The following is a 25,167-nucleotide window of genomic DNA, read 5'->3' as shown; positions in this document are numbered from 1 at the left end:
TATTCTTTCTCTTGGCAATATGATGCGCTAGATACCTAGATTCTAGATCGAATTTACATTGGTTTCTATAATTCCGGGAATTGAGGATTATACTCGTGTCCCGAAAGTTTCGTGATTAACGTTTGAACGATGGGCCTTTTGTGAAGAGCGATTTAAACAATTATTTAAGATATTGATACGAAAGCTTAAGAATATATTAAAAAAGCTTTGGTTATTGTTATATCTACGTATGTTATATATTTAATATTTATATTTAATATTAACTTAATATATTTAATATCTAATATACGTCATTTACGTTGTTTCATCTAATAGAAATTACAACGAGTCGTATACTTTGAATATTTTATATATTGTTGAATAGATACATAATATATAAACGTTTGCAATTCAGTAATTATTTAACATAGAACATATGTTGGCGCGATACGTACGTTAAGGTGTAAATCTATTTAATTTCCCTTTTTATTTGTTTTTATTTCAGTAAATGACCGAGGAAAGTTTTGTGCGCGTTGCTTCATATAACAGAGAGTGGAGTCAGATTTATGACGCGCTTCGCAATTTTAGATACCGGTTAATGAGCTAATTAACACGGTCTTGCGCGGCATTCAATTAAAATGATACAAAAGATAGCGTAAACGCCTGGCTCAGTTTGATCGCTATTAAGTTGCAGCTAATTTGTGTAATGTATAATGCATCGAAACATACGTGGCGTAGAATCTCATCAACCACGGTACCGTTACTTGGAACTTTTGCCTAATTAGTTCAGGCACGAACGAGAATCTATACTATTCTTCTATGTACGTGTTCTTCCTTGGAATAAAGGGAAACTGTATTTTGAATTAATTATTCCTATCATCTCTGATCATTACAATTTTATCATCAACATGTTCTTTATTTAATACTCTTTCAATATTTTTTAAAAAATATATTCACTTCAATACAGCGATCAAACGAAGTTCGAACAAACAAACGTTTTCGTTTCCTTATTGTGACTAGTACGTGCTTCGTTTAAAAGAACTGAAAACGCTACAAGAAGAAAAGGCTCATCGAACAATTTGTGCGAGCAAGGAACCGTTCGAACGAATTGGACGTTCAAAGATTTTGTTCGCCATAAATTTGCCAGCAAGAAAAGTATACAACAATTGTCAATACTCTATCAGGGAAAAAGTTATTTTTAAAAGACATTTTATCGTATAAAAACATACATCTAAATAATACGCCATTGAATTCTCGTTGCACGAGCTCGAAAAGTATCATACCACAAATATATTCAATGTATTCGCCAGCCCAACCATAAATATAGTGCGTCGTAATATTCCCTTCTTTCTGCGGAAATAACAAAGACGATCAATTTAACCATAATATTCTGGGATTTCCATACATCACTACAAAAGCACACAACCAGGAAATGGAATATTTCCCAGCAAGTAGGTAAATAATGAAAAAGAGAGAAAAGTCGAGAAGAAGGAATACGTAATCTCTTTTCTCATTTCCTTATTTCCTTGTGGTTAGAGTTCTAGATCAGAGGCAATCCTTATCGCAACGTATTTCCGCAGAAAAATCGTTTTGCATGGCCCTTCTATTACGTTGCTCGCGAGACACAAGAGAACACGCACCGGCACAAAATCGTAATCTCTGTTTTACAAGCAGTTTCACTGTTCTGCATCCGCACTCTACTGCTCCTTCTCGTGCTCCCACTCGTTTTCTTCTCACCTATTTTCCTTTCATTCCCATTGTTAAGTTTCTCTGTGACATTCCTTATTTCTATCTTCGATTTTACTTTGTCCTCCTTAGATAAAATACGGTACCCGTTATTTCGAAATTGAAGAAAACCAAAGTTTTATCATTCTTCTCTTGTGTTGTCTTCGCCTTTTTTCGTTCAAATAAAGACATTTAGCGAAGATAAGTCGAGACCTAATTTTCATCTTTCAGAATGTATTGAAATATCTGAAGTTTAGAATATAAAAGTGCTAGATAAAACATTTTAACTAAGGAGAACAGCAACCAAACTTCCCTTTACGTTATTTATGTTATTTCACTTAACAACACAAGAAGCTAACCCGATTTTCTGCCCACGGCGCGTTTTCATCGGAGACTCGCAGGAGATGTAACACGTTGGCGGTGGCTGCGATCAAAAATGGGAGTTTTACCTCGTCATGTTACACGAACGGCCCACCCTCTTGCATTCTAATGGATCAATTTCCCTGGCCGCGATTTATGGAGCCTCAAAAGCGGCTCATGATACAGTCTTGGCTCGAGGAGATTATGGCTACGTCTCTGTGCTCGAGATTCAAATGTTTCGAGGACTACACTATCGTTACTTCTTTCCTTCTTTCCTTCTTTTTTTCTTCTTTTTCGATTTTCATCGTGTCGTTTCTGCAGTGTTTCGCTTGCTATTTACGGGAATTTTTGTGCCTTTACTCGCAATTTGAAGATCGAAAAATTCGAAACCTTCCTCGTACGATTTTAAAACGATTTTACAGAAATAATGCACTAATCTTCTAACAGTGTAATAAAATAGCGAAGCATTTGGAATTAACGATTTAGAAATAATTGTTCCTTTATCGTTAGAGTTTCTCGTATTTCTGGTATCGGATGTGAAAAATAAGAATTTTCAATTTCTTTTTTGATAGGAAATAAGTATTAATAATTGCATTATGTATGTGATGGCTTTTGTTTTGTCATTTAATAATGATATGAAATTTATAGTATAATTGACAGTTCGGGCGAATTTTTCTTGGTTTATACTGGGTTGAGAGAGTCGATCGAGAAGCATAAGAGAAAGAAAGTACAAGCGAGGAAATCTTTAGCATGATAAAGTTAAACATTGCGCGTTAAAGCACATCAGAATAGAAAACACTTGTACCACTTTTCAATTGAATTCCTCAACCGTATTACGGGAAAAGTTTCCACGTTCGACGTTAAACTGTTTAATAGATTGCGACCTAGTTGGAGATAATTTATTTTGTTGCGAATTTCCTAGAGATTCGTTCCATGTGGTTGATTATGTGCAAGGATTAGCGCGATTAATTAGTAATTGTGTTAAATATTCAATTTAAACTCATGCAAATGGTTCGCTATTATTACAAACGTTAGGTCGGACCTAAGTACAATTCATTCAATATATCCTATCTGTCATAATAACTATTATGTCCAACATTTCTATCCTATATAAAAAAAGACGAATAAAAATGGAAAAAGGAGGAAAAAGAGATTGGATAGATCAATAATTTCCGCGCCACTCTTCTTTCCATTCACTTTTCGAGCGATATCGAAGAATAATTTATTTAAGTGCTCCCGTTTTTAAATGCCGCCACGTGTCTATCAAATTTCTCTCAATCGCGAGTGCATTTTCAGTACGATCGTACGGAAAAAAGTTGGAAAGAACGCGCCCTGGATGGAAGGTTATAGCGTGCACTGGTCGTGGACCAGTCGCCAGACAGCTTCCGGTCTGATGGAAAGTCTGTGAATTGTTCTCAGGGGTGGGTGTCTACATTTCGAGGGTGGAGGAGGGTTCGGTGGCCGAACGTGCTGGACTCAGGCCAGGAGACACCATCTTGGAGGTAAACGGCACACCCTTCCGGGCGGTGACCCACGAGGAGGCCCTCAAAGTGAGTTTCTACTTTCATTTTCCAAACCAGAAACATAATATCACCCGGTTTACGTAACGATAAATCACACACATATACACGCGTTGGCGCGTGTTACCAGCTCATTCTATTGCATGCGCCGATCGTATCACAGTAGATGTTGTATTTTATCATTGTGTCATCTCATGTTTTATATTCTATGACAAACATAAGGAAATTTTTGTCGCACAGAGATTTCGATTTTTATATTTAGGCGTCGATCTTTATAAAAGCGACAAGGGTTGGATCAATGATCGATGATACGCTTTGATAAAAATTTGCTTATGTCGATATGTGTGCGATAGAAATTCTATTTCTTTAGATTGTAGGCGTTGATTTGACAATCGTTACGGACTCTGTGTAGAGTGACTACCACATACAAACCGATACCGTACCGAAGTCTTCGAATTTTGGAACGTTTCCCTAAACACGATTCGTTGGCTACGTGCCTGATCACGAGCAAAAATCAGTGTTAAATCATTCTAACCATTGGTGCGCAATCGATTGTGAGTGTTTTGTATTTATGAGTGACCTTAAGAGCCATCCCATCGATCGCAAATACCAGCCTGGCTCTCAGCTAAATTATGTGGGCTGGGGCAGACGATTTCCTTCGATAAGTGTTATCTGACGAACGGAACGGTTCGAGCGTTTTTCTAGAATATAAATATCCTTCGTCTCATTTTCATCTTCCAATAAATTTCAATCACAATTGATAAAAGAAGGAAGGCTAGAAAAAGATATTGCAGCCTTGAAATAGATCAAAATTTGAAGATTATACGCTTTAAAATGCATAAACATAACGAGATAGTAGAAATATCCAGAAAGTAACAGACAAAAGTAGGAAACGCTTTCTTCTTCAAAAGTTCGTTTTGTCTGAATCGGTTTCGATTGATGCCAAAGAGTGCTTCCGGCGGTGTAGTACGGCAGATATCTTTGATCTTTGTTCTCAATTATTCCAAGTGTTCTTCGTCACTTATCATCTATAAGCTCCGCGCTTCTATACCATCTCTTTCCAGCCTGACTTGCATAATTTCAAATTTCGTATCAAGAATACGTACAGTACTTCCAACTTTGCGAATCGTTGCTTTAAATCGAACTCCAACTTCCAACTTCCAACTTCGACGTTCAATTCTACCCAATCCTAAAATAAACGCTTGTCAGTTCGGACTTTATCGAAGGAGCAAAAATTGCGCAAGATACCCAGCGCGTTATTTAATTTAACTTGGAAGCTCGTCCGAGATCACGAAGGATTATAGTGAAACTTTCAACTATATTACCGTGTTTTATAAACGAGGTTAGCCCGCCTCCAACGTTAGCTCGAAATATCGCTTAAACATTTTACATTGTAATTTTCGAGGAACTCTTCTTATAAGAAACGCCGACACAGCGAGCGTCCGAAACGATGGTAAACATTTCTTGGAGCTCGATCGCTGTTTCATCTATGAAATTATTAGATCGAGGTTGGCAATACTCTGTAGGTTTTCTTTTAAGATGAAAGAAGTAGAATGCTTCGCCTGCAACTTCTATTAACCAATTTATCTGAAAATTCGTTACTGCTGCATTTTTCATTTTGTTTATTAACATGAGCGAATAGGTTCCTCCTAAATTTTTCTACATGATATCTATCTCGACTAAGCAGAATCAAAATTCGTGGTCTTTTGTACGAAACGAAAACTTTCTCGATGCAGAATGTACCCAAATCATAAGAAACATAAAAAGAAATGACACTGCCACCACACCTTGAAGATAACAATGTAAATCCTGTGTAAGAGAAATGTCTAAAACCTTGAATACCTTGAAAATAAATTACTCATTGATATATAAAAAGCAGAGAGAAAAAAAAACAGAGAGTAAAAGGAGACAATTTTATTGAACGACTCAATAGAAGCGCCTGTGCAAGGTTCGAGCGCTTGCTTGATAATCGAAGCTCCCTGACGATCCTCTGAAAAAAATGTATCCAAAAGGAGAGACGGGTTCGATCAATGACTTTGTTCGATGGACCGCCAGGTCTCTCTTTCTCTCTCTCTCTCTTTCTTTGTCCATCGTCGAGGTCTGAAATTCCGCGGTGTCGAGCATGAAAAAATGAGAGAAAAGGGCGAAAGGGAGGGTGAGTACTATCGACTGGCCGGATGGAAAAGAAGCGTTGCTCGGAGCCACGCCACGAGTAATCTCTGGTGTAAACGCTTCTGATGGGTATCTCTGGATCCGGTAGCTCATCATACTCTCGTAGTAGCTCCAGAGTTTCTAGACAAAAGCCCGTCGACAATGGCCCATCAGGGTATCAGACTGGTTCGGTGAAGAGGCACATACCTCGGTGAAAACCGCCTCGGAATTTCGAATACATGGCCCAAGTTCTCCTATCCTCTATCGATGCTACTTTAGACACGGGCTATCTCGCTGTTTGGGAACAATAAAAATAATATATTCGACCCTGTTTCAGGGTTACATGTATCTTCACCCTCGAGAGTGACTTAGCTAGAAGGGGAGAATTATGTGTTCGGATTACTTGGTAGCCTCGGTTCGTCGATATTTCTTTGACATAGCTGTAACGAGTATAGAATATTGTTTGGTTTAAAGAAGATTGTGCTGATTTAATGGTTCAGAGCAGTGGATGGTTAATTATTTTGCTGTTGTAGGGTGGAAAGTTGTTAGGAAGGAAATATATTTACGTAGCATACGGTGATGGGCAAAAGATAGTTTAGATTTTTTAGATAAAATTATATTTGATAAGAGTAGTGGATATGTATGTGAAAAATACGAACGTGTACATGCGTACGTATAATTTTTCTACGTTTGTTACGTAGCAGTTAAAAACTGGTTCAACTTGTACAAAGAGTTATTGTTAATACCGTAGTAAACACTATTTGTTACATAACAACTCAACAGAAAATAAGACAAAGACGTAAATGTTCAGTTGCCGAAAAGCTACCCGTTTAAGTCGTCAATTGAACGCGGCTCGAAACAAGAGAACTATCGCCTGTTACTTCTCTGCTTTTCACAGATACTTATTCCATCGCCTGTGCGCAAATTCACTCCGGCTCCCAGAGAAGATATCGGTGTCCTTCTTTCCTCCCTCTGTTAAGAAGTTATTGTATTTCTGAAAAGTTTGTGAAAACCAATCTCGAGAGAGATACGGATCGGTGATTCTACTAGTTCGCGGCCTTGAAACTTACGCTCCTCGTTCTATTGAAACGCGTAAAAAAAGAAATCTAGTAGAATAAACAAGATCCCAGTTACAGAAAAGTATCCGTAGAAGTAAACTGCACTGCCTGAGGGTGCTCTTTGCAATTTAACATCTCCAAAATCACAAACAAGCAGGATCTCTCTCTTTCTTCGGTCAATTTTTCTCGGGTTGTTCAAAAAATTCGTAGAGTTTTCGACAGTCTATTTATTCTATCTTCTTCTATATATTACATATTTGATAAGATTTGAAGAAAGTTATTCATTACGTATTTTTAGAAATTACTGTCTAATTAGTGAAAAGATGGCGCAGCCTTGACCCAGATGACTTGAGGAAATTGGAAGAGCCGCGATTCCTGAATGATTACGATAGGTCAAATGGTTGACCCAGTTCGACAATCCACGGATTAAGTTTCCGGTGTGTTCGCACTGCTTGTACTGGATAACAGTGTCGCATATTCGTTCTCGTAATCAAAACGAAGTTTCGTTGATTCAAGGTCCACCTATCGAGCTCCAATTTCCGCCCCGGACTTTGTACCGTCCTATTGCTCAAATTCCAGTGTCGGCTTGCATACAAACGTTCTATCTAGGATTGGAATACGTTTGTGGTTTTTCCTCACGTTCGTTTGCGATTGTTACTACGAATGTTTATATTTATTAAGGAACTCAATCTTACTCTGGTACATGTCAAGCACTTTAAGCGAATATCAAAATAATTGTGCATTATACAGAATGGTTGGTAACTGGTGGTACAAGCGGAAAGGGGGGTGATTCTACGCGAAAAAAGAAGTCGAAAATATAGAATGAAAATTTTTCGTTTGAGGCTTTGTTTTCGAGAAAATCGACTTTGAATTTTCGCTCGGTACGCGTGCGGTACGTTATAACGGATCTCACTGTAGATCGTTGTCTCGATGGAAAAATTAAAAAAAAAAAGAAAAAAATTAAAAAAAGAAAATTTTATTCTATATTTTGTACCACCAGTTACCAACCACCCTGTATACGTACGTTAACAAATGATTACTCAATATTTAAAAAGTGAAAAGGATATTCAGGTGTTGGAAATACGAAATGTCCAAAGTGCAACACTTGTAATATTTAGTAAGTAAAATCTCTATTTAGAATCTATTTTTATTCTTCTTTTCATCTTCGGTAAAAATCCATAAAAAATTCCAAAAAAAAAAGAAAAGAAAGAAAAGACCTAATGAGTGTTGTCGTAAAATAAATCGATCAAACTAGTATTTTAAGGAGATCTTCCTGAAAAGGATTTCTCGATAAAACTCGTCGTGATATGAACGGTGTTCCGGAATTGTTTGCTATTTCGAAAGGCTGTCTCCCGGAGACCGACATCCGGCTCCGGTCTGCTTCTTGTCTGACATCGATCGAATATAAACGCTCGGACGAGCTACGGATTAAATTGCAGTGGCTCGTCGTAAACCGTAACGGTGGCCGTGGCTTGTTATTTCGTAATGGTCGATAGGCGCGGCAAGAGCAAGAAGCGTGGACAGCGCGCGAAAAGTTTGCCAGATTTATGGCGCGTTTTTCCACAGAGTTCATTAGGGCGACGTGGAATTTCGAACCGCGAGATGGAACTTCTGAACTGTACTACGGATGTAATAGACTTTTTGGGGAATTACCGTGCCATTAAATGAAGCCGCTCTAATGCTGTTCAGACACGGTTGCTTCAAATTTCGTCGACGGACAGAGCTCGTGACGTGATAGCGCGGTTATAAATAGCTGATGTTGATTGGGAAGTTTCTCAGAGGAAATATTAAACATTTCATTTTTACATAAACACTACATAAATTGTACATAGATGACTATAACTACAATACTCAAATAAATTACGCATAAATAATTATAATCAAAATTATGGAATAGAAATAAACGGGTATCTATTGTAATTATATTTTTATTTCTATAAAAGCACGTGTGCATACTTTCCAGTAGTTTAAAATAAATATAATGGGAGTAAGAATACCGGAAAAGTATCAGAATTATAATATTTGATACTGCGTTCAAAGATTCTGACATTTGGTTATAAAAAAAAAAAAATATGCCAATATAAAGTAAAAACATGTTATCAATTTGGATAGTATTAGCTTGAAATGTCACACTTAATCTCGCTTTATTGTCTCGAGGCCTTTTCTCGCTTACAAGACTACGGCGCCAGTAGAAAAGTCTGTCAAAGGTCAGACAGTAGCTGTGCCACCACGCAATCCAGGCTTTTAAGGGATAAAGTCTATTTGATTTTGCCATCACTTAGTGAAATCTGCTATGAATGAAAGCTGAGGATTATTTTAATAAGAGTAATTTGAAGTACGCTTCCTACACAGATATACCAATTATATTAAATCTTAACGGCTATACAGTAATTTTTAAGGCTAACAGAATAACGCTACAGTAGTGTTCAATTTTTCAAAAAACGAGTGATTTATTTCTATAAATTGATTTATTATAATAAGCACAAATAATCATAAATTCCAATGTAAATTTAAGATGTTTGTATTTTCTGAATAGAGTTGTTCAGTTCACGGAAACAATCTTATCGACATATTACGATTTACAACTTCTTTAGCTTTTCGCAATGAGTGTCTCAATTATTCAAGAATTGAGCCACAAAAGCCGAAGAAAAATGGTCGAAAAGAAAAAATGACAATTCACGCTTTCCACTCACGAACGCCTGAAATCACCATTACCCCTCAGCCCGCGCGCCGTCCGATTTTTTTCTCCTAACGTCTCTGTCTCGACTTCTCGGTCGTCGTCTCGGCGCCAGGCGCCCTGGCGCCCTCCGGCAAGAATCCCCGTCATTTATTTTCTCCCTACATAATTCACGAGGCTACCGCGGAAGCTGCCTCAGAATCCCGTCGTTGCCGGAATTCTGGTAAGAAAAGGCGTACTCGTTTCATCGAGTGTACGTTTATGGGGATACTCGCACACGAATAGCGATAGATCGATGTGAAATTGCTCCCCGCTCCATATCTCTTCGGGTTCTTGTTATCATCGCCACTGTGTATCAAACCTGTCCTTTTCTATTTCCGGAAAAAGCCGACTCCTTTTTGACTCCGCCGTATCCACGCCGGATCGATAATTATTTTCAGATCCTGCTCCAGACGATTGGGTTTATACTTTAACGGAATTTTTTTTATAGCCCACTTTTTTCACCGTTTGATAAGTATATTGTTATTTTTATTTTTTCTTGATGTCTCTTTCTCAGTGCTTGATATTTCCTCTAACGCGAAGAAGGATTTATTTTGGGGAATTTTTTAATATTTAAGCGCTTTCATATTATTATCTTTTTTCTGAAACATACACGTAAATACACAGAGCATGCAGAAGTGTTAATACTAATTTACTTATTAAATCACATGTTTGTTCTTTATCCAACAGATATTGCAAAGTGTATCACAAGTGACAAATAACAATTTAAAATTGCGTAGTACTCCAAAATAACAGGATATGCTGAGAAGTTTTGAGATTAAAGGAAAGATAAATGGCTATTCTAAAAATATTAGAATTATTATATACGTTAGTTTCTAGAATTCCTTTAGCGCAATTTTATTTCCCAATCCTTATTGCTTTTTTTCGTTTTCCTGTACTCTTATCTCTAACTTACATTTCTGTGAACACTATCGCACTTGATAATCGTGGGTTTTCTACGACAGTAAAAGTAGCGATGGAAGTAAAAACCAGCCTAAGTAGTTTGAGTTTTAATGCGTGACATTTAGATTATCTATAAGGCAAGCATAAATAACCGAGAACTACTTTTATCTGAAATTGTCGGAAAAAGGTTGAGCAAACATGAATTTTCATCGCCAGGAGAAACTGTGAATACACAACCATAAATTCGTCTTCCTTTATACCTATTGCAGGAAATACTTGACCCAGAAAGATCGCTTGAGAATTCGCGAAAGTGATCGAATCTTTTATCTGTGCCTAGCTAAATGCCGATTGTCATGGAAATGTGCGTTACGAGCCGATTTTGTTGCTGAGGATCGGCGTCATTTCCGCCGCGAGCTTCCACCAACCCATTATTCCACACGTACATCGCCGTTCTTCCATATTTTTACGCTGATTGCAAGTCGTAAAAAATATCTTGTCATCGGCGAAGAGTAATACAGCTAGCTGTTTAAGGAACTCTTAACCCAGAAAGCGGAAGTTAAATCGCGAGAGCGCTTGGAGCAACGCCGACAAGAATGAGCTTTCATAATATCGAGAATACATACTTATCGATCCTTCCGAGTAAAATAAAGTTACCATACGAGCATCGTGAGTTCTGTGTAAATTTTTATAGCGTATATTGACAAAATGTGTGAATAACGGTTCAAAATTCACGGACAGAGCTTCGTTACATGGTGTGTTGCGTTTTCTGTTCGCGCGTGAATGTACGTGATAGTACTGCAATACTTTCGAAGAATTCCCTTGATCCACGTGCCTCGAAGCCGCGATAAAGTAACACTTTCCGGCTCCAATGGCGCGGTAACTCAATTCCTTCGTAACGACTTAACTTACGAGCGTTCGGGTGAAGATCGTCGAAATGTGAAAAATTCGACTTCAGCGTGGCTATTAAACTTCATGTACGAAAGAACGTTTAGCCGAAAAGTATTGGAATAACGCGATGATATCGATCCTCTCTACTATTGAATTAACTTTGTCCTAATACAATTCCTTGCAGTAACAAGAGTAATTGAGATGTTGACCAAGATAAACAAAACACTCTGTATAATGAAAAGACTTCCATTGATTAGATTGATTAGACAATCAGCAATGTAGGTGTTATACCGAAAATCTATCCAATGCCTAAACAGGGAACAGGGAAGCAGAAATCAATCGTCGATGGTGTCCACCCAATAGACGTGGCCAAACTTGTTTACTCGTCTGTAGTCCATCCCCTACGTCGACCGAGGTCGCTTATCTCGAGCGAAATTGATCGAGAAGTATCGCCGGGAATCACGAAAGTGACCAGACCGATAGTCGGTCCCACGACTATCAGAACAACTTCCCGATTTGTCGACGGAACTCGAGTAGCGTCCTCACGAGGATGAAATATACGTAAATTTTAATATTAATTTCGTTCATTACTATTAATACATCTACCAGTTTCATACGAAGCAATTAACCTAAAGTACCAAGAAAGCGATTGATCGATGAGAATTTTATATTTACACAAGATTACGATCGAAGATTGTTGAACGTACTTGATAGAATCATAGTAATACATCAAATTCTAGTAATTATGTTTTGTTCTTTATAGAATTCTAATCTAAATATTAATGAAAGATTTGAAAGTAAATTAGATAAACAGCTATATATATCATAACATAGCAATATAATTAGAAAGTCGAACGTGTATCGATTCAGTAGAATATACACGTCCTAGTCAGCCATTACAAAGTCTATTCAAAATCTAAATTTGTACCGTAAAATTATCTACAACACGTATGGAGTTAAATAACAAGTAATAATATGAATATAAAAATAATCGAAATGGTGATGGAAAGACACATACGTGGACAAGAAGAGAATTAATTTTGTTATATCGAACTGTTGTGATTGTTATTATAATGTTCAATATACTTCGAATGAAATAACTTATTTAGAAGCTTTAATAATTTCCTGCTGATCCTTCGGATTTACTTAAGTCTTCATAAGTTTCCTAATATTTATGAACAGGGATGTGCACGTGATACTTGGTCGAAAAGGATTATATGACGTATATGACGTCGTCGAAAGGAAATAGCCCTGGCCAGGACGCGATAAAGAGTTTCAGCCGACTTGGTTGGACGATTTCCCGCTTGCTCTTCGACCTCATGAATTATTTATTTAATTGGCCCTCGTCCCAGAAGACGGACGACGACCATGAAATTTGCTTGGCAATACGCGGGCTGTAAACCTTCGCGGAAGCTTCTGAATGACCTCGTAATTTACGCGTAGCTATGTGGTCTCATTTTCCGACGAATCTTGGCGTGTTTAACGCCAATGAAAGTGAAATAATTAGTGTTGCATAGCTGGCTAGTTGTACGTTTGATTTATTGCGCTGCTAAAGACTGTGGATCGTTGATAGCCTAAAGGAAATTTTAAATAAAAAATGGAAAAAGATGGTGTTTGTTTAAAAATGTAAAAAGAAGAAAAATAATATTCTTTATCAGGTATCATTAAGAAATTCAGTGTAATAATAGTGCATAGGAAAACCTGTATATGTTGAACACACGCGATAATCATACAATAAGATACCGCCCAATTGTTGAATTCATATTATTAAAAATAAAAACCTCGTGGACTCGTTGCATTAACTTTGCGATGTATCAAAGACATCAGTCTTTGAAAATGTTAAAATTTTGATAATTTTGAAACTAAACTAATATGAGGTCTAATAATATAATAACGTTCAATTAGTTAATAATGCTTCATTAAAAAAGTTATTTTCCTCTGTGTATCAGACATACATGTATATGATAAATTCTAAAAGTCGCTTGGATTGTTCACTAATCATTTTTTGTTATTACATATGCAAAATATATGTTATATTATATTTTATATATATTTTATTATATGTTATATTATATGACATGTTGAAAATCTAAAACAGCGACTTTTTTCTAAAGTGGTGCTGATGCAAGAATTAAAATTTCAGCTTTTTAGCTGTTCGGGAAGTAAGTGAAATTTCGTTTAGAAAAATCCACCCAGACAGAGAAAAAAGTAAGCTAAGTAAAAACCATTATGCAAAATATGTGTATATTCTGTAATGTTTTTACGAAGGAGGGCTGACCAGGACGCGTATATTCTACTGAATCGTTGCATGCTCGGCGTTCTGATTACACATTGCTATATTATTTATGTTAGACTTCGAATATTTATGCAAATTCGCATTTCTATAAAATTAATTAAACAAATGGAATTTCAACAGAAATTTATTTCATCCATGGAATATTACAATAAGTACTGTATAATAAATACGATATGCAATAATCGTTATGTTGTGATTATAGTCCAGATACGATTAGTTACAGATATGGTCTATTTAATATCCATTTTGTTATGCATCGATTATTGCAACGGATGAATCAGCAGTTCCTCGTTTCCCATATAGCAATTCTATAAATATGTCTATCGTGCGTTTTGTAAAAAACGCAAACAGTAGTTGTGTACTTTCAGCCAATATCACGTACGAAAGTTCCACCAGGTTTATTAAGGATAAGAATCTGTGAGGCTTTTTAATCGTTCATGCACACGCGAAACACGATTTCCGTTCTGCTTTTATCGCAACAGAGTCATGGACCGTTGCACGATTTTACGAGGAAATAGCTAGAATAATAGCATTGTTTTGGAAGTTAAAAAAATTTCTCTCTTTTGTAGCCTCTGTCTTCTTTGTAGTCAAACCACATTTCATCTGTAGCTTTCTAGTGAAAATCTCTCACTTCAATTGTGACAGCGAACTAGTCATCGATTTACAGTTTTCGGATGAATTGTTGGATTGCTCGATCTATTCTGTCGCCAGATTTCACTTATAGGCATTTATAAAACTTGAAGACTTCCAAAAATTCTCTTTATTTGTAAATTTTCATAAAATTGAAATCTATGTATATTTTACACAAATACTATTGTTTGTTAGGTAAATTATTGCGGAACAGTCCAGGAAGCTTAAATGGAAGCTTTTGTCTAAAGTCCATCGATATTGTTACTTTTCTTCAACGACAAACGTTTCACGTTCTCAACCAAATATTTTGCTTTGCGAAAAGCATGCCATTAGCTTAATTTTCGTGGCGTGATGAATCGCGTTGTAATTCCAACAACTTGGACAGAGTAATTTATGCGGCCTCATCGGAAAAGTTCCACGCGTTCTCGATGGGTCCTCTGTGATGAAGGAGGCGGAAGAACATTGACGCAAGTACATGCCTTGCATAGATACGACAAAATTGCATCTTCGTGGGCCAGAAGCATGGAATCCTAAGGACGTGATTCGGGCTGGGTCAAGGATAGGCAGGATGTGACGTCACGGAGTGCCAGGAGATCGATATCCTAGCTACCAAGTGGCGTCACCGTCGAACGCACCGTCTACTTCTTCATGACCTTACACGTGCCAATTTTCTTCGGACGCGTGTTTCCCTCGACAAATGCTTGTCGAATTGTTCCTTCTATCCTTTTCTGACATGAGAATAGGCCTATAATCTATAGCCTAAACCCAGAGCAAAGAAACGTATAGCGAGGTCGTAAACTGAATTGTAGGCAAGCGATAACGATTGATGTTTTGAGCTCCATACGTACTTACAAGAAGTACTATCCAATCGATGGTGGAATCGCACAGATTTTTCCATATAATTCGGAGTGGTGCATTACGAAACTCACAGAAATATTTTTAAAGATGCCACTAACAATTAATTTAAAGTGACTCTTTTAAGGAATAATCGACAAGCTTCAAATGGAAATCTCCGTGATTTCACGTATTAAAATATTTTTAAATCGATACAAAAAGCTACTCTCTCCATCCAAAAATAAGTTTAACGTGGATTATATGAACCGCACAGGAACCACGTTGACCAACATGTTTTCTCAACATAATATTATAATATACTTATCCTTTTTCATCATACCATTTCGACTAGAATCGTATATTTAGGTACAATTATAGGTTTCTATTTTTACTGTTAATCAAACAACTCAAGCACCATTTCGTATTCGGCAAAAATTCTGGTTGAAGATCGACCGGATCTTGTTAATACGCGAAGCGTATATCTTTCTGTGAGGAATTCTCTCTCTTCAGTTTGATTTAATTCGCGCCAAGGTTGTAGACTCCGGTGAAGATCTGAATTTGCTCCAACCTTATTCCTTTTACATGTTCTTCTTCGACTTTAATTCTATCATCCGTTTCGAAACTCTTGTTTGATCCCTCATAAATTCGTTCTCTCTACAAATTCTCCTCTTTTCAAAATTTTTTACTCTTTTCTATCTCTTCGCTACGTAACATAGTAATGTTACTTTCCCTTTTACTATTTTTCTTTCTATTCTCCATAGTATGAGAGATTTTAACCAGAATATATCCTTTAGATCATTTCCGACCCAATGTTATTTTTCTATTCTGAATCAATTATTGTAGTTTGAGAAAAATATGAAAGAATTGTTGTCCATAAAGATTGTCTTCAAACATTAAAATAAGAATAATATTAACCTTACTGGGATCTTAGTTTTAATGTCTGTTTCGATTTCGTTGTTAATGTTGAAGAAAATTTTTAGTATAAAAATAAAACGAGCAATCGCGCATATTAATAACAGATTTTACATACCTTCCTTCTCTTTTTTCAAAACTAAAAAATTTTCTGCAAAATTTTTCACAGGAAAATAAATTCTGATTGAAAACAGGCCAAAAAAAAAAGAAAAAGAAAAACGCAGAGAGATGAAAATATAAAAATTTGAAGATCACAGGAAGATTAAACATAGCAAAATCAGTTCTTTTTTGGAAGCTTCCAACGGCTGACAAAAACGCGATCGAGAACACTCGATCTCTTTGTTACACGTATGCGTAGCCTACGCGATCTTTCGGAAATTCTACAAAGGATCGTATGCCAACGATAGTGTCGTAGCTTTTATCCTCGCTGGAGAACGGGATAGAAATCGTTTGTTTCTCTTTGACGCGGTACACACGCCGATTGTTGGCTGTTTCACTTGTCAAGGTAACCTCGGAAGAAACCCTTGACGAACAATGATTTCTTTCAGTTCGTTGAGGCACAACACGTATAAGCGATCTATTCTAAGATCGTCAGCGAGGAATCTTCTTCTGCTTGTGCGTGTCCGTAGGCTCTTTTGCATAACAGTGCCGTCACGAAGCTTGAATAATGACCAAAGGATGGTCTAAGTTCTCCGATGTTTCTATTTATTCGATCAAGTGCAATAACCTCGTTTAAACAATACGTCTGTTAGGTATGGAATTTCATTTTGCATGTTAAGCGTGCCGCGTATGTTAATATATACATTTGAACGATATACAGTGGTCTGTAAAACTATTTCAAAATTGATTCTCTTACTATATCTATATTACTATATTACAAAGGAAAAAGTAGTTCTCAGTTGATACCTGAACGATGCTTCGAAATTCTTATGGTCCTCAGTACGTGTCTAATTAGTTGTTACGGTCATGGAAAATTGCAAATTTGAATCAGTGACCGATTTTACTCTGTCACTTTCTTCAGCTATACGTTTATACCTACACAACGCGAGAGAGTCTTTGTCAGCTGCAAGATAAATGCAGCTCGGTAGCCGGGGGTCAATAAGAACTCAATAAAGTGGCCAATAATAGAGGTTAATTATCCTTGATGGCATTACGTTTTATGGAGGAATTAATAACCTGCCTCAATTTTCCATTTAATTCGAAGCTAGCGTATAGCAGGCTCGTAAACGACGCTTTCGTACATCAGTTTAAATAAGGTTTCTCAGTTAGAGGGAACAAATTCATATATGGATGTGGTTAAATAAATTCATTGAACTTACTTACTTATTTTAACTTTACTTTTCTACCTTACTTCTTCTGATACGCCTTTATTTAATTTTTGTATTCCTTTTTAGATCCGCCGCTCTCTTTTCCGTTTTGGGATTTTTATATTTCTGCTCTTAGTTATTTAAAAGCTCACATCTCTTATCTGTGGAATTTTTCTTCTTCTTTTATCCCCGAAGAATTTCCTTCGTGGGCATTTTCGACTTTTTCTACTGTTACGATTATTCCTTTTCACCTTTCTGTACCTCTTTTACACTGCAAGGACTGCATATTTTATCTTTTATGTTTCTTGTCCCTTATACTCTACATACATATTTTATAATTTTTCGTCTCTTCGTTTTCAATTTTGGGACTTTCTCCTGTTTCGATTTCTTCAACTTTCAAATTCCATGAAAATATTAATTTCCGAAAATCTCAAGTTCGATCTTCTTGTCATTTGCAAGCTCGCCATTTCTTCCAGCACCACTTTAAGCCCATCCGCACCACACGTTAACCCATTTTCCACCGATTTTCAAAACGTTCCCACACTCTTTGTGAATACTCTTCCGCGGAACCTGTCACACCCAGATAATCTAACAGCCATCTTCGTTCACGATAATTTTTACATTTAGCTACATGTTTTGTGCACTAAAATTTACAATGAAATTTGCTCAAATATACGGAAATTAAAATGAAATTAATATAATAGAAATTTATATAGTGTTCTATCAAAATTTAACAAACTCGCAATTTTAATTTCAGATGCTGAAATCATGCAGGACCTTGAGTATGACAGTGCGGGGACCAGCGTTGGATCCCCGATGTAGAGGTGGGCATCCGGTGTGGTCTTCTTCCGGTCGCCAGCAGTCCTGCAGCTGGATAGACCGTCAAGGTCGTCCAACATCACCACCTCCACTTTATCCACCTCGAGACTCGAGGTACGGTCCAAGGACGAGGAAGGTCGAGCTCTGCATCGAACCCGGTCAGTCCCTTGGTTTGATGATCAGGGGTGGCCTTGAGTACGGCCTTGGGATTTATGTGACCGGGGTCGACAAGGACAGCGTAGCTGACCGAGCTGGACTCTTGGTAAGAGTATCTCAGATTTTATTTCTTCCTTCGATGCCATGGATTCGATGTATTTTTATTAGACTTGGTTTTTCGATGTGTCAGCGGACCATTTTCTCGGTGATAAAATTGAAAAGTTTTCTATTCCCTCCCGTGCTGATACTGCGAATGAAGTAACAGAGTTGGAATTTTTTAGAGTAGGTAGTTTAAAAGATTGTTAAGGTATTTGGAAATGAGACAGGGCAAAGTTACTTAAAAGTTATACGTTTCTAAAGTAGAAAGAAAGATTTTTATAATAATTAATACAATGGAAACAGGATAAAATAAGTTAAAAATTTAATACTTAGTATTTGCTGAATTATAGGTTTAGCAAGGATCCTTTAACATTGTTACGATAATTATAATTAGCGCGACAAGTGAAAAATCAAGAGAAGGTTCGATGAAATAACTTGAAACTCGCAAGTCTTCAGAATAGTTGTGTTTAATTAATTAGCAGAAGAAAGCACACGGTAATTTTTTATATCGATAATTCCTATAGATGAATACGTAATTCGTTTGCTATCGATATTGAGACAATCAGTCCGTAGAAAAGCGGTTACGATTAAATACGATAGACGTAACAGGACGTGCACGAATAACGAGCGGTATCAATTAGTTCGTTACGTAATTCAATGTCAGGAAGAATTAATTAGTTCGTTGAGTTAGAATGGCGCGACACCGGCAAGCACTTCGATGACGAAAGTGGATCGAAATGATGCTTCATCGAGCGAACGCTAACGATCGCGAAGATTTGATGGCGTTCGAAAAGGCAAGCACTTAAGGGCGTTTCCGAATTTCGTTCGCGGTCTATCGTGATTCGATGAATTTCGACAGGAAAATCAATTATCCATCGTGTGTCTATATAGGAAAAAAATATAAGAAAACTGTTAATTAATTATTAAATAATAGATCTGGACTACGATTCTATGATGGAACGTTATAATTAAAATTCAGGACAAGTCACAAATTGTAACTTATAGGCTTCTCTTTTGCAAAATTCCATAAAATTAACCATTTTAGTCTCCAAAATGTATTTACAAAATTCTATTGATTTGATTAAAAAATTTGTTACGGTTACGGAAGAGAATTTATTAGTAGTAACAGCTTGTAATTTGTCAAATTTCTCTTACTTTAATAGTATGAAAGGTGTGTTAATTTATTAATTTATTATATTTCTATTTTCTGAAGTACATGCCGCAATGATATAAAAATAGGGATAAGGAATGGGATATAACGTTGTATTTTCTTGCTTTCCAGGTAGGTGACCAAATTATCGAAGTAAATGGACAAAACTTCGAGGAAGCAACACACGACGAGGCAGTGGAAATTCTGAAGACGAACAAAAGAATGACTCTGTTGATTCGCGATGTCGGAAAAGTGCCACATTCTTGCACCACGAGTCAACCCATCGTTATGCCAACCTCTAGGTATCCCGAACACGACCCTCTGCTCTTAGAAAGTCCAGGAAATCATCGACCACCGAGTCCTACGTAAGAAATACCTATTCTACTTAAAGCAAACTATAGAGTGCAAACTTCGTTTATATATATATATATATATATATATATATATATATATATAGCACCAATATAGCATCCATTCCCTTATTTTACAGTTATCTCCATAAATATTTAAATTGACATGGAAATTTACAATTTAAATATCCCCGCCTATTGTCCTTTGAAAGTAAATCGATCGAAACTTCGTAGTAAATGCTATTTTGGGGCGAAAAATGGAGATTGAACGATATCGTTAATATTTTCTTTAGCATTGCGAGTGATTGGAGGCACAGAGGCGGTATGCACACGGTTTCTGCCGCGACAGCAGCGATGGTGGAAGAAAAGGCGAGGGTGGTCCTCGCGAGAAGCGAGAGGGCTGCACTTTCTCAGCTGCTGGCTGATTATAGGACGCGTCGAATGACGATCGAGGAGCTGGTTGTCAGTTTAGGTGACCTGCTGAACACCCATGAGAAACTAACTCTTCTAACCGAGCTGAGGGAACTCGTCGACAGTAAAGACAGAGCTGCTTTCGACGATTTGGTTTACAGGCCTCGGGTAGCCATGGCAAGGGTATGCTTTGAGTTACGATAGCATCGATCTGGTCAGATCGAAATGAACTCTTTCATGATCGAACGATTATGGTTTTTCAGCTGTTTAAAACAAATTTTACCAATCACCGATAATAAAAGTATATTTTTCCTAGCTTGTTGTAAGAAAGACATAATGCATTAAAAACAGTACCAGTTTTATTAAAAGTGAACACATCTACATTGACGAATACATCATCGTTTAATTAGTCGCCAGCATTTTTAAATTGTTCATACGCACCATCAAAATGACATGTTCACTTCCCATGGTTAATAATTTGAAACTCGTATGAAATTGAGAAATTACGATTAAACCATTGTTCATTATTTTCAGAGAAAAGGTGACCGTGCCCACTCGGATTTAATAGTGACGCCATCGCTACACGATCTTCCGGTAAGTGAACAAAATAATTTTCGTTTCACCGTATACAATAACACGAATGAAGGGACAAACACACAAAACACAACGACTGTTACCTTACACGATTATTCTCTCTCTATCTTTCTCTTTCTACTTGTCTTTTTTCTATCTCTATTCCGGGAAATGTATAGAAACTATCTGTCTCTGTCTTTTTCACTCTCTGTTCTGCGTTGTCCACTGTAACTGTTAGATTTTAACTGGTGACTGTTCTCTCCTTTCGTCTCTCTTTTTACCTATCTCTGTCGCCAAGTCTCGCAAGCGACCTAACCCTACGATATTCTCCTTTTCGAATATAAAATATGTTTGTTCGAAAAGGATCTCGAGCCGGTTCTCTCGCGATGGAAGTATATGCTCGAACGCTTCGTTGAATGTGTTGAATTTTAATAGAATCGTAAAAGAGTCTAAATATCCCGAGAGAGCACGTAAAAACACGAGAGAAAACATTTTAACACGTTCACTGTCAAATTTTTATCTGGAAGGCTACCAAATTTATATTTCCAGCAATAATTGCATTAAATTAAATTGAATTTGCGGCATACAAATTTTCTATTTAAACATATACTACTATACATTGAGTCGCACAAAAACCGAGCTTTTTTCCTCCATCAAAACAAATCATTCAATTTTTAGGAAATTAAACACCAATCATATAAAATTTCAATATTAAAATTTAAAAATTTGTAGAGAATAAAAATTGTATCGATTTAATCGTTGAACCTCTCACATAATTTAAAGACTATGTATCGGCATAAATCCATGTCGAGCACAGTGAACGTGTTAGAAGAGTCGATCTCGATTCAGACAAAAGTAAGTGAAAGAATATTAACGAACGAAGGAAACAAACGAAAATAAGAAAGTAAAAAGGGACGAAGAAAGATGAAAGAGAAGAGATAGGAAAAGCTCATTGTCGATTGGAGAGGTGCGAGAAGATAACGGAGGGGAACTGTCTCGAAGAAAAGAAGACTAGAGAACAAAATGGCAGACGAAGAACCAACTGGAGAACGTCCAAAGGGAATCATCGAGTTACCAGACACGTCTCGCGACCACTTCGATGGAACGTCGATGGGAGAGATGAACTTTCTGTTTTTAGCTTAATTGCTCTCGGCTATCTCGGTGACCGGTGAAGCATGACTCGAAAATTTTCCTGCAACCCCTTCTGCTTCTTCTTCATCTATACAAAACTCTATACAGAATGGTCCAGCTAAATATCTGCCTTATTTATCATATTATGAAGAAACATAATGACACGAAGAAAATCTCTCCGCCGTTACACGCGTCTCTTGAAATGGCGTACAGTAGAGCGTATAAAAAGGGTCTCTTGAAATATCGGCTTAAATATTTCGACCTACTTAAATTTTTCCTTATTTCAAAATTTTTATTATAAAGAACACATAATATGAGTGAAAGAGATTCATAAAATGAAGAACATAACTAAAATATGAAAGTAGCAGAAAATGTTCCATTTGTATTAAACAATTACCTGAATACGTATGATCAACGGTGTAACTTTGTCGTGAGAAGTTTTCTCATAAAACAATTAAACAAGGCACATATTTAGGTGATCCGATTTAGCTGGCCGATCTTGTACACTTTCTTTTTCCGTTTCTCGTAGAGGAGCGTCTCTTTCGTTTCAATCTTTTTCATACTTCTTCCGCTCTTCTTCTATTTCCACTCGAATACTGCATCATTCTCTTTTGTCTTGTTCCTACTTTCTTCTGTCTATCTGTGTTTTTATGAATTCCGCTTAGTGTTAGTGCGCTTCTCCTGGCAGGCAGTGTCGCCTCGTTTCCGGTCTGCGCTCGTCAACGTCCCGCGTTCTCTTTAGGAGACTGTGCAGTCGAGATTGTTTGCGTAGTGCTTCAGCCGTGCCATTGCGTGAATATTCGAAGCCCGTGGATTGAATGTCGTTGCAATTAAGGTCTCGACAGTGTAAACGATTTCTCAACGAGAGCCGAGAGAGTATTCGGTTTCACCGTTTGAAATAACGAGGAGAAAAATCTTGGACTGAGGAAAAGATTCGTTCGATCGGAACGGTGGCTTCGAGTATTCTTCGTTCTGAATGCGAATCTAGATGCGATAGGTCTTAGATACGCTTGCAGAGTAGGTATTGCAGAGTGGAATGCAGCTGCTGGATGCGAATGAATCTATTTCACCTGACTTCGTTTTGTTTTCTTTCTTTTTTTTTCTTTTTTTTTATTTCTTTTCACGCTAACCACATCAGGGGAGACAGTACAGAAATGCGAACGAGTTCGCCTGAGCTTTGCTGGATTTTCTGTTCAGTTCTATCTTGCTTGATCGAGTGCTCGATCAGACAGGTATTGGTAGGAAATACGTAATAATTAAAAGAGAGGCAAAACGTTGTATTTATTACTGAGCATAAAGATATGAATTGACGTCGAAATTTTGGTCATTCAAGACCATTTCCCCCAGTGTTTTTATATTTCATGGACGTATACGAATAGTTAGTATTTTCCATCATAGATACTCTTACTAGATAGTTTTTATTGATACAATATTTTAACAATATTATCAAATTGATGAAAAATACAAATTTAAATAATATATACAATTTGGACTTCAAGTACAGGAAAAATGATATTACTTTGAGAAAATTCAGGCATATTTGGTTTAAAAGAAATTGTTCCTTTCCTGCCAAGTAAAATTTTTCTCAAGAACCATCGAAGTTCTTTTTGAGTTAGATGAATCGCGACTGATCACGCACTGGATCACGAGATGCCAAGAGTAGTTCGTTGGAGATCAGCCTAGTCGCATCTCGTGCGTCACAATTCAGGAGCTGGAAGGTTTCCTGAAAGCTTTACTGAGCTCTCGTCGCTACGGTGCTTTTCCATTTCGTAACAATTCCTGCATACGAGATCGCCCAATTATAAAAGGAAAACAGAAAGAGAAAAAATAGAAAGATCCTGCCAGCTTTGTTCAAAGCTCGGGCTAGCTCGCTGATGGCCGGTTTCGTAGCCAACGAGTTGAAAACGAGCGACACGTTTAATCTCCTCCGCCGAATCGTTTGTGAACGAAACGATTTCTGTTTCGACGAAAGCATCCTCTTCGTTCTAAGCTTCCGTTCTCGCTTTGTTCTCTGACTTTCGTGTCCTTAGCGTTTTAGCTTTCCACACGGCTCTTTTTTTCTTTCTTTTACATCGATCCCTAAACCTTTGTGTTTCGCTTATCTAAGTTCTATGGAGTATTAGTGAAAACCGCTTACATGAAACTTTTGTCAATTTTATCAGAGAATCTCGAAACGGTTACGATGTTAGGGAAAGCTTTAATTGCTCTAATGGGAAGCCCTTTAGTCGCGAGTGACGATTGGCAGAAAACAGTGGAATGCCTAATGAGGATGGGATAATTCCACGTTGATGCCTCATTAATCAAAGAGAATGTTCAAGCGAAGTTCGAAGTAGATTGAAACAAAAACAGTATTTACAGTCGAGAAGTTTTTCCATTTAGTTGTAACAGATGAAATGTCCGTTTGAATATTTTAAATTCCCCAGAATTCCCTAGAATGTGTCAAGGGAAATATTGTTCATCAGTACGAAGAGTATATTCAGTCTCTAGAGTGTCATAGCGAAAGAATTAATAATAAATAAACATTGATGAAAAGAAAAAACATACTTATTTTAGCAGAAAAGAAAACAGACATTTCATATATTATCATCTAGTACTTAATAAAATTTTTATGAATATTGTAACGTAGAGCAAGGTATTAATACCCGGGAACTAGTTGCATTAATTGGCAAAAAGTTATTCATTGCGGGTTAATTGATTCGAAAAGAGTGTTTTCATCGTGGCTAATCGACAAATCGATAATCGACAAAACAGGATGATGTTTGATTAATGACGAACGGCTGGCATGCAGTTTCACGGTTCACGGGGCAGATTTCGTGATCTTTGAACGGAAGAGAGCCACCGGAAGTCATCGTAAATCAAGTGTCAACTGTACAGCGACAAACTTCAGCCACGACACGCGGTACAGATCGATAATAGATCGTTGCTAAATTGGCAGATGGATCGACGCTTTTGTGACTAATTAATTGGTGACTCTCAGAGAAGGTATTGGCACGAATAGAACAATCGATTCGCTGATTTACGTAGGAAACGAAATTCATTGATTTCCCAATGGACCAAGCTACTGCTTCCTCATATTTTTCATTTGCTTCTCTCTCAGATATTTATTATTTCTTTCTCTGAGTTCAACTACGCTTCATTCTTTACGGTAACTCGCTGAAGTATTCGAACACTTACAGAAACTTGTTACGAATATATGAGT

At 37.1% G+C, this 25,167-nt stretch overlaps 1 protein-coding gene across 7 annotated transcripts in view; it reads left to right on the top strand.

Moving 5' to 3' along the window:
- LOC117233001 (whirlin) overlaps window positions 1-25,167 on the top strand; it is a 105,864-nt gene that overhangs the window by 43,405 nt on the left and 37,292 nt on the right. For all 7 annotated transcript variants that reach the window (XM_033492833.1, XM_033492834.1, XM_033492836.1 and 4 more), the window contains 5 exons: window positions 3,484-3,614; window positions 18,037-18,360; window positions 19,636-19,868; window positions 20,147-20,447; window positions 20,799-20,858. In XM_033492833.1, coding sequence (XP_033348724.1) covers window positions 3,484-3,614; window positions 18,037-18,360; window positions 19,636-19,868; window positions 20,147-20,447; window positions 20,799-20,858 — 1,049 coding nt within the window. The remainder of the gene's footprint in view (window positions 1-3,483; window positions 3,615-18,036; window positions 18,361-19,635; window positions 19,869-20,146; window positions 20,448-20,798; window positions 20,859-25,167) is intronic.

Source organism: Bombus vosnesenskii, unplaced genomic scaffold, assembly GCF_011952255.1.
Source record: "Bombus vosnesenskii isolate JDL3184/JDL3185 unplaced genomic scaffold, Bvos_JDL3184-5_v1.1 scf7180000013294, whole genome shotgun sequence".
Classification (NCBI taxonomy): domain Eukaryota; kingdom Metazoa; phylum Arthropoda; class Insecta; order Hymenoptera; family Apidae; genus Bombus; species Bombus vosnesenskii.
This window is presented reverse-complemented; position numbering and strand designations above follow the sequence as displayed.